At 33.6% G+C, this 10721-nt stretch overlaps 2 protein-coding genes across 4 annotated transcripts; one reads left to right on the top strand and one right to left on the bottom strand.

The window, feature by feature from the left end:
- The first annotated feature begins 2381 nt into the window (after window positions 1–2381).
- LOC111453521 lies at window positions 2382–4783 on the top strand. 3 transcript variants are annotated; one of them, XM_023094645.1, is made up of 3 exons: window positions 2382–2400; window positions 2583–2885; window positions 3211–4783. In XM_023094645.1, exons 2-3 carry the CDS (start codon window positions 2861–2863, stop codon window positions 4653–4655), a joined length of 1470 nt encoding a protein of 489 aa, XP_022950413.1. In that variant the 5' UTR covers window positions 2382–2400; window positions 2583–2860; the 3' UTR covers window positions 4656–4783. The 3 variants fall into 3 exon arrangements, with proteins under 3 accessions (XP_022950413.1, XP_022950415.1, XP_022950414.1); XM_023094647.1 differs by lacking the exon at window positions 2382–2400 and having other exon boundaries at window positions 2451–2805; window positions 3194–4783; XM_023094646.1 differs by lacking the exon at window positions 2382–2400 and having other exon boundaries at window positions 2451–2885; window positions 3194–4783.
- Window positions 4784–6031: 1248 nt separating this feature from the next.
- On the bottom strand, window positions 6032–6666 carry LOC111453098 (wound-induced protein 1). The gene has a single exon (XM_023094046.1). It carries the CDS (start codon window positions 6623–6625, stop codon window positions 6119–6121), a length of 507 nt encoding a protein of 168 aa, XP_022949814.1. The 5' UTR covers window positions 6626–6666; the 3' UTR covers window positions 6032–6118.
- Window positions 6667–10721: the final 4055 nt, after the last annotated feature.

The following is a 10721-nucleotide window of genomic DNA, read 5'->3' as shown; positions in this document are numbered from 1 at the left end:
TTTTTTTTTTTTTTTTTTTTTTTTTTTTTTTTTTTTTTTTTTTTTTTTTTTTTTGAATTTAAGCGTGTTTTGTTTGAAATAATCTTATATTAGTTGACTTACCGAACATTTTTCTAGAAAATATGTGAGTGAGATTTAAAGAACCCGTGTTATTTTATGAAATATATGGAAATATCGAGATCATCAAATATTGTATTGGACTTTAAAATTCTCGTTTGATTATCAAAGTTTGTGGCGTTATATTAATTTCATTATTTACCTAAAAAGTCTATAATTGCATCAATTATGCTTTGTTTTTCTCCCTCTCTTTCTATGTATAAAAAAAAAGTTAAATTTGACAATTTTTGTTTTTTTTTTTAATATTTTCTATGTCTTTTTGCAATGGGATTTGATGGTGTCACACCAACTTTATAATAATAATAATAATAAAATAAAAATGGAATTAATTTTGGTCCTCTCCTATAGACTTATGTTGCATAGTGGGGCACATAAAGTATAATTAAAAAATAAAAATAATAATAAAAAAAAAAGAAAAAAGACAAAGGAAATTAGACCCAAAAGAAAAAAAAAATTGGATTACGAAAGGCTTTTCCTTGGAGACCGTTCAAAATTATTAAAGTAATTTTCACGTGACTGTTACACTTTTATTTTTTCAATTCACGTGAGATCTCATATATTATACAGTCAAAAATAATTAAAAAAAAAATTACATAAATGGGTGAAAATTTTGAAAATAGACAAATATTACAGCTGGCAGAGTTTAATTAATTTTATTTTTTTTAAAAAAAAATTCTATTTTACATGTACTTTCATAAAATGGGTAAATGTGTGTGTATATATATATATATATATATATATATATATTTAAATAAATATTTTAGAAGAAAAGAAAGAAGGAATCTAAATAAAAAGAGAATTTAGAAAATAAAAAGTGGGGGAAGAAATAAATAGAGGCATAAATTTGTGGCACAAAATGGAAAGCTGTGGGGTAACACAGAGAGAGCACAAACAAGAATGGTGGTTGTGCCTTTTATATTATATTATATTATATTATTTATTTATTTATTTACAAAAAAAGCCCTTCATCATTCTACAAATTGTCCTTTTTTTAATTTTTATAAATATTTTTAAGGGAAGTGTAATTTTGAAAGGTGGAGAAAAATGCGAAATTAATTAATTAATGGGCCATAAAGCAAAATAAGAAATATTTAAAAGAGGTAAATGAAATAAATCATTCCCCTTTTTTTTTTATTTATTTTTTTAATATTATTTATTGACATGTGAATCCAATAAAAGGTAATTTTGGAAGGTTGACAAAATTGCATTTAATTCAAAAATTAAAAATTAAAAAAATAAGAAATAAAAAAGGGAAGAATATTATTATTTAGCATTTTTGGCCCAACCCTGTTTTTTTTACTTTTTAGCTGGACAATATTGTTTGGATGCAAGTCTATTGACCTGTAATTCCACTTCAACCACCAAAAATGACAACCGATTCCAACCACTCTTATCGTCACCACTGATATTCTAATGAACAATTTGTTTATGGTTTGGCCATATCTTAACCTCTTCTCGTGAAAACGTGAGACTCTATTGTTAAAGTCTTGAAATAAACACTCAAGGAAATTGGTCAGGTTGTCGTAATGGTATGCTTGTTGAATCAAGTTAACCGTGAAAATGAAAAGACAAGCCCTCACTGATTGAAGTTCATAACTTATTCGGGAGTATAATCGAGTTGTATATAATCTTCTCGATTGACATATTTATAAAAAGAAATTAAATATTTTACGATCAAATACTTACTATATGAATGATTTAGATAAAATCATTTGTAGCCATTACAAGTGTTGTCAAGATAAGACAGTCCAACCCCATCGCTAGCAGATATTGTTTCTTTGGACCCACTACCGGCAAACATAATCATTTTTAGGCTTTCCCCGGCTTTCTCTCAAGGTTTTTAAAACGTGTTTTATAGGACGAGTTTCCACACCTCTTTGGGCTTTCTCTTTCGTGTTTACCCCCAAGGTTTTTAAAACATGAGATTTCTACACCCTTATAAAAAATACGTTGTTTTCCTTCCCAACCGATGTGGGATCTCACCAACCATTAATTTCTGATATCACATTTCTCATTTTTGTCCCTTGTTATTTATACGTTTGAGTTAGCTTAAGTAGAACTCGATTAGACTTATAGGTGAGGTGATCAAACCAAGCCAAACCGACAGTTCAAGGCGATTGACGGAATCAAATCGGACCAACGACTTTATGGCAAAATAATAATTTAAAAAAAACATAAAATAGAATGTAAAATTTAAGATGAGCAAGTTCATTAAAGTTGGGACAAATTTAGGTGAGTGGGAGACATGAGAACCAATTTTTATGTCTAATCAAAGCAGATAAAGTAGGAAAGATCGTCTCTGATCTTACTTTTTGTTGTCTACCCTTTCAAAGCCTCTTTGAAATTCAAAGATTTTGATGAACAAATATCATGATTATTTATTACTTCATTTGAATCATGAACTTGATAACGCTACATTTGGGAAATGCTTAATGCTTCTTCTTTTTCCCCCTTGTTTTAAACAGAGAATTTCTTTGAAAATCTGGGCCAGGCTTGATGAACTGTAAGGAAAATCCAGTCCAAATCAAGAACCCATCATCTTAGCCCATGATGAACTCAACCAATTCCCATCATGGGCCTCATTGCAGTCCACACGGAAGATTCAAAAAGAGGAAAGTTCTAAAAAAGTTTCCCACCATAGCAGGGCATTGTGAAGGTCGATCGACTCTTACTGGTAAAAGGAAAAAGGTGCGTTAGGAAAGAAACGTAAAACATTTCTGATTTTTGAACTTTCTTTGCTTTGATGAGCCGCTGGAACTTCAACCCAGGTACATTTCTAAGTTCCCTTTCAATGGAGTTTTTTCTATATGGGTTTCTGGCCGAAATCGAGTTTTGAATCTGTAATTTTGTGTTTTATCATGTTTCATACTGCCATTTTGATCAAATTTGAAAGATTAAGTTCATTGTTATTTGTGACTGTTAGGTGTTTGTGTTAATGCCCAACTCAATAATTGCTTGTTTGTTCATGCTTTCGAGTATCTGTTCATAAAATATGTGATATCAATGATTAGAATCCATTGTTGAAAGATGATTAGAATCGATCTAGTTAATATTGGCAGTAATTTTTGGGACTCAGCTTGTTGAGCATCCTAGGCCCTGTGAATGGATTCAAGACAACCTTCAACTCTTTAAGTGCTGCATATTGTGAACACAAGGCCAAGTACGACGACGAGCTTCACGGTTCAATGTCGATATCCCGAAGGATTCTACTTAGGGGTGCTGATTCAAAGATTGTCTCAGAAAACTTGCCCTCCCCATCTTTTAAGTTCCAGAAAATCAAGTTCATAGGATTTTGTAAAGAGTGGATCAAAGACCCTTTGAACATTGCCCTTCTTTTCTGGACGATCGGCGTCACGGTTTCGGGATCGGTCGTCTTTCTTGTAATGACTGGAATGTTGAACAATCTCCTGCCAACTAAATCACAAAGAGAGATTTGGTTTGAAGTTAATAACCAAATCTTGACTGCTCTCTTCACTCTGATGTGTTTGTATCATCATCCTAAGAGGATTCATCATATGATACTTTTATGTAGATGGAAACCAGGTGATGTCCTTATTCTTAGAGAAATATATTGCAAAAATGGAACTTATAAGCCACATGAGAGGAAACACATGACGGTATTGCTTGTGTTGCTTCATATGAACTGCTTTGCCCAATATGCTTTATCTGTCCTTAATTTGAGCCATAAGAAGCCTCAAAGATCAGTTTTCGGAGTTTCGATCTGCCTTACTGTTGCACTCTTGACTGCTGCTGCTGCTAGTTTATACGCCATTTTCAGTCCACTTGGGAAGGAGTACGACCACGGCGACGATGAGGAAAGTCCAAACCGGATCAAGGATGGCGATTTGTTTGTGTCAAGAATTGTTGACAAGCCTCAATGGAGAGGTGGACTGTTCCATTTCCTTGATGACGTTAGAACAGCTTGCCTTTCCCTCTTCTGCAGCTTCTGCTTATTTGGATGGAACATGGAACGGTTAGGATTCGGGAACATGTACGTTCATGCTGCGACGTTCGTAATCTTTTGCACTGCCCCGCTTTGTTTGTTTGGTTTGGCAGCTAATATTGTGGAACCTTTGTATGCTAAAGTAGCTCTCAGTTTAATTGGCATTCTTGTTTCTGTGTTTGGGCTGTTCTATGGTGGATACTGGAGGATTCAAATGAGGAAACGGTTCGATATAACGAAGAACGAGTCGTGTTGGGGGAAACCAAATGCTGGAGACTGTGCACAATGGTTGTTCTGCTGCTGCTGCTCTCTTGCTCAGGAGGTTAGGACAGCTGATTACTATGAATTAATGGAAGACAACCTCGGAAAAAACCGAACGAACGGCAGAGACAAGATCGAAATCCTGTCGCCATTACCTCGTGAAGGTGGAACAGTTCATGAGGATAGATCAAACCTGGATTCAAACAGGTTTTTAGATGAAACTGATGGAGTAAACCAGCTTTTGAAGCCCCCTACTCCATCATCAATGCAAAGAGATGATTTTGCGCTGAAAATGACCAAAAATCTTGCAGGAGAACGGTCATTGAGTCTCTGAGGAATTTTATTATAAATTCTGTGATGTTTTCTTGTACTTTAGCCATGTTTGAATTGAACTAATACATAGTCTTGTGTGTATTATCATGTGAATTCATAGATATATATGTTCATTTTCGCTTGTTTATACGTTGCAAAAGACCATCAAAAGCATCTCCGTTCGTGCTATATACGAAAACGAGAATGCAAAGCACACGCATGACAAGATATTTCTGTAATGACCCATGTCCAAGATCCGGATCAAAATTCAGAATTTAGATTCAGCACTTGATAGTCTCGGTATTCTCTTACATCCCTTGCGACATGGCATACACATTCGTGCTATATACTAAAACGAGAAAGTAAAATACATGCATAACGTGATCTTTCTGTAACGATCGATGCCCAGAATTTAGATTCAGGACCTGATGGCCCTGATATTTTCATGCACTCCTGCAACATGATCATGTTACTTACTCATCGCTTTTAAGAGTGAATGTTATCCCCACAGACCAACACGGGTCCTTTTAAATAGTTTGGAGTTCATATGATTAAGCCATCGAAAATAAAGATGCACCTCATTAGTACAGATAGTAACTTTCATTTTATTCTCAAGATCGCTCTCATCCAAATATGGTCCCAGTTCATTCATTTACCCATCATTCGTTCGAGTGTCACAGTTCCACAATCCCGATATGAGTGTGATTTTGGGTACAAGAAAAGAAAATTAGAGGCATTGGACAGGGAAGCTTTCCATCTATTTCTGAAGGTTATGAACATTAGCCTTAATTACTTCACGTTGCAATCGTGGCAGACTGGAAAAGGAATCTAAGGCCAACCTCCCACACTTCCCACCAATGAAACGACACTACACAATTTTAAACTCATCGCCAGTAAATATTGTCCACTTTAGACCGTTATGTATCACTGTCAGCCTCACGGTTTTAAAACGTGTCTGTTAGGGAGAGATTTCCACACCTGTATAAAGAATGTTGCATTCTCCACTCCAATCAACGTGGTATCTCACAACCCACTCCAAAGTCCAATAGCGAATAATATCTGTAATGGGCGGTTATATTCTCTTCCATACGTCAATTTTTAATAGGATTTTGCTTAGATTAATTGGGTTTACGTTTGATTTTGAATGTGACGAGGAAATAACAAGAAAAAGACCTAGAGAGGTACGATGTGATGGAAACCAAAAAAAAAAAAAAAGTCTTAAAAGAAGAGAGCACTTGAATTGGAAATCTAATCATTAATCTAAAAGTTTAGGAGATCGATGTTTGGTCGAGGATCGAGTTGAAAGAATCTTTTGAAGATGTTTCGACAATCGGTTCGTCAAACATTAAAGTTTACGAAATTTAATATATCGACTTGATTTAGTTAATAAAATAGTTATATCAGAAGAACTATGCTCGAATTGGATGACATTACGTGACAGATAATTAAGTTTTAGAAACACACATTTCAGAGGCTTTTGACAAACTACAGAGCAAACATAATCACGGGCAGCGAGCGGTGAAACAGATCCCGAGGGTGGCTCTGCCACACCGTCAGCCCATCATGACGGACCTCCTCCCAAGCCGGCTGCCGGAGATCCGCCACAACAAGCCACGTATTGAAATACTCTCTAAACTGCGTAATCACCCCATCTTTCAACGTCCAAACATGAACCCAATAGACCTGAGCCCCTTCCCAGCCTTCCGCCACAATAACAGAGTCGCCAATCTCTGTTATGCTCCTCGGCTCGAACCGAAACTCGGCGTGGCTGGACTCGCCGGTCAGGACCCGCATCATGTACTGGCAATGAGGTGGGCCATGGAACCACCACTCGAGGTCGGTGGCCAGGAACTTCGCCACCGCGTCGGTCCGGCCGGCGGCGAGGGATTTATAGAGGGCATCGGCGGTTGCTCTGTTTTGATGCTCTGACTCAGTGGAGTGGGTGATTTCGGAATGTTTAAGGATATGGGTTGACGTGGAAGTGGAATCCATGTTTGTTTGAGCAAAAGGGTCGTGTTTTGGAATAGGGAATTTGAGCTGAAAGCTGTGGAATTGATTTGTGCATGGAAGGGTGTTATTTATAGCCGAGCATGTTCGCGATCGAAGATTCAAATTTCTAATTAAACATACCCATTTAAGGTGCGAAGAAGCTCGAGCGTAAGGGACCTACCTCAAATGTGGTGGGAAATCCCCGTTTAAACCAATAATGTAGAGGGAGCAGGAGAGATTTCTCTCTAAACAAGAACGAAGATCATATTTCCTCTTCTCACCTTCGAACCTAACTGATTCCATCCCGACCCACGTAAATAAAGATACTACCCTAATTCCACAAAAATAAATGAAGATTTTTACGGGATGTAGAATGAAATACAGTCGTCCCGTCTCCACTCTGTTTCATGAGTATCTCTATTTCTAACCTCAGATCTCAGACTATATATCTTAACCAGGTGAGATACGCTCAAACTAACAATACATGCCACATTTTCTATTTGCATAATAATATACGTAATTTTTTTTTATTAGGTTAACCGTGTTAGTTTAATTACATCCGGAGTTAACGTTGAGGGTAGAATTGGAACAATAGGTTAAAAGTTATTTATAAGATTTTAGGCTAAATTAAAATAACTCGAAAATTTAAGGATCGATAATGAAATTATTATTATTATTATTAATTTTTTTATGGGAAAACGTTGATAGCTGAACCTACAAAAATAAATGGGTACCACAAAGATACAAAATAAATGGAAAAGATTTTTTTAATTATTTATTTTTAAAAAATAAATCCCAATTATTTATTTATTTAATATTCTAATTTTTGAAAAGGCATTTTTTAATATTTTAATCTAAAGGTTCAATTGGGAAATGGAGAAAAGATGACGTGGACGATGAGTTGACTGTTTGACTGATCCTCCACGTCGTTTTTTTGGCCAACCGGCGGTAGGGACACGACGTCGTTTTCGGCTGCATGTACCATTCAAAAGCTACCAGTTGTCCTTGAGCAGATGCACAGTTCCTGGACTCTCCAAACAATTTTCCTTACCTAATTTAATAATTTAATTTAATTTAATTTAATTTTAAAATACCCGCACATGTATTTTCTTAAAAATAAATATATTATTTTTTAAATACAAGTTTATTAGAAATTTTTTAATTTTTTAATTTTAAATCCAAACTAATAAATATTAGGATAAAATATATTTTTAGTTATATATAAACTTAAAAAAAAAAAAAGACTTTTTAGTTCCTTAATTTTAGAAAATTTCTTTTTAAAACAATAATAATAATTTCGCCTTTTTAATTATACAAATTTTAATTATATATCAAATTCAAAATTCATTTATAATATAATTTAATAATAGTCTATATTTAAAATTGCATTAATATATTTTTAAAGCCTCAAATCATATTGATGTACTCTTTTTCACCCCATCTTGTACCTCTCTACTTCACATTAACTCTTTTTACTTTTTACCATTTAACCCTTTTTTTTTTCCTTTTTTTCCTAATTAGTGTTCATTTTTCTTTTCACCCCACCCATGGTAAATTTTTAAATATTTTCATTAAATTAAAATAAAATATTAAAAATTATGTATATACGTCAATAATATTAAAAATTATGTATATACGTAAATAATATAAGAGCAATGAGATACAAAATAACTTTCTATGGATAAATGGTGTAATTAATTTTACAAAAACAATAATTAATGTTATAAATAGAGATGTCTCCTCGACCTGGACTCGAGAAAGCTTTCTCCATCTTTTTTCTCATTTTTTATCCTTAGGAAATATCTCTATAATTTTGGGGAGATTGGGACGGAAATTTTCCAAAGAGAATACACAGGAATCGGGTTTCCCATGAAAATAAAAACAGGAGATGGGTGGGGCGGGGCAGGGAATTGAGCAGAGACAAGGACAAGTACGGGATGAGAAATACAATCCCTGTTTCCGTCCTCATTTATCTAACGGAGAGAAATTTCTCCCCTCTCCCTCTCCATTTCCCATTTAACACAGATTTTTTCACTAGCCCTAATACCGTAGGGTAAAATAATAACTCATTTGTAGAAATTTATGGGGCACGGAATTGGGCGGAGACAAAAACAAAGACGGGATGAGAAATACAATTTATGTCCCCGTCCTCGTTTATCTAAGTGGGAGAAATCTCTCTTCATTCTCTCTTCATTTTTCATTTAATACAGATTTTTTAATCTATTCGGGACGTGTCTTCATTGACCCTAATAGCGTAGGGTAAGTAGACCTCTATAGAAACGTTTCAACTCTTCTTTCTCTCACATAATAAATATGTTAAAGCACTATTAATGTTCTATAACTCTAGTTTAATAAATTGGGTTATTAATTTTATAAAAACAATTATTAATATTACCAAACTCTTTTTTCCCTCACACAAGAAATTAAGCTTTTAATAATATTAATAAAACATAAATTAGTGATCTTAGAAAGCCTTCCCAATTAATTGGATTATTAATTTTATATAGACTAATTAATATAACAAAACTCCTTCATATATATATATATATTAAAACTACTTGTTGATTGTTTATTTATGTATTATTATTTTAAAATTAGGAAAATATTTAGACCTCTAATATCTTAATTTAAGGTACGTGTCTAAATTAATTGAGTTATTCTCACGTTGGCATTTTTATATTATTAGTTGACTTGTTTATTTAGTTCATTAAATATTTGGTTAAAATATATGCAGTTGAGTTATGCTCAAATTGGCATGTTTATTATTTTGGTTGAAGATATGTGTCTAAAATGGTTAAATTATGCTTAGGTGGACATTTTTATCACTATGGTTGACTTTTTTTTTTTTTTTTAATTAAACAACATTTATGACAAAAAGATTTGAATATTTAATTCGACCTTGTATCTAAACCAATTAAATTATGTTGAGATTGACAAAATTATGTTACGGTGGTTATATAAACATGTATCACACATTTTAACAAAATAAAAAATAGATTAATTTAAAAAAAAAAAAAAAAGCAAGTCGTTTGAGCTAACGCATGTTGACATTTATCTTTTGTATTACGAAAACCCGAGCGTAGGTTGATTGAGGAGAAACTAACAAAAGGATAAAGGTATGATAAATAATGAAATAGTCGTTGTAGACAAATGGAAGGATCAGAAATTGAAAGAAAACATCCATTTAAAAAAAAAATACAAATAAATGTATAGATGGATTATGTAACAGCTCAAGTCCATCGTTTGCAGACATTGTCGCTTTGGCCTGTTACGTATCGTCATTAGCCTCACGGTTTTAAAACGCATCTACTATGGACATAGGATTTATAATGGTATCAGAGTCAATCACCAAACAATGTGAGACACTGATTAGAGTGGGGCTAGACTCCCTCTCCATAGTAGACTGTGTTTTAAAACAGTGAGGCTGACAATGATACGTAATGGGTCAAAGTTGACAATATCTGCTAATGGTAGACTTAGACTGTTACAAATGGTATTCTGAGCCAGACATCAGGTGGTGTGCCGACGACGACGTTAGCCCCCAAGGAGATTGTGAGATCCCACGTCGGTTGGAGAGAGGAACGAAACATTTCTTATAAGATGTAGAAACCTCCTCCTAGTAGATGCGTTTTAAAATCGTGAGTTTAACCACAGCTAAATTTGATCAAAATCAAATTATTTTTATTAATAATATAGAAAAAAAAATGAAAATAATAATAATAATAATAATAGGACAATGATTTACATGTACGGACCTTGAAATTAAAGAGCACCAGTTGGATCCAGCCCAGCTGAAACCCACTCGTGTGCATCAGACTTTTATTATTTATTTATTATATTTTAATTATTTCCTTTTCATATAAATTCTTTTTATTATTATTTATTCATATAAAAGCCTAAATTATTTGATCTTATTTATTTTTCAAGTTTGTAAATTTAGTATTTTCAAAGTGCAATAATAGAATAATTTGATAATAGAAATAGATTTTCAAAGGGTAAATTTGTAATTTGAGAAAATAGAGTGATGAAAAGAAGCAACCTAGACGAGATGACTCGAAATGAGGTGATGGACAATCAATGACTTACAAAAGAGAAAGCG

The sequence above is a fragment of the Cucurbita moschata genome, unplaced genomic scaffold (genome assembly GCF_002738365.1).
Source record: "Cucurbita moschata cultivar Rifu unplaced genomic scaffold, Cmos_1.0 Cmo_Scf00015, whole genome shotgun sequence".
In the NCBI taxonomy this organism is placed as follows: domain Eukaryota; kingdom Viridiplantae; phylum Streptophyta; class Magnoliopsida; order Cucurbitales; family Cucurbitaceae; genus Cucurbita; species Cucurbita moschata.
The sequence above is the reverse complement of the archived record's forward strand: the minus strand, read 5'-3'. Positions and strand labels throughout refer to the sequence as shown.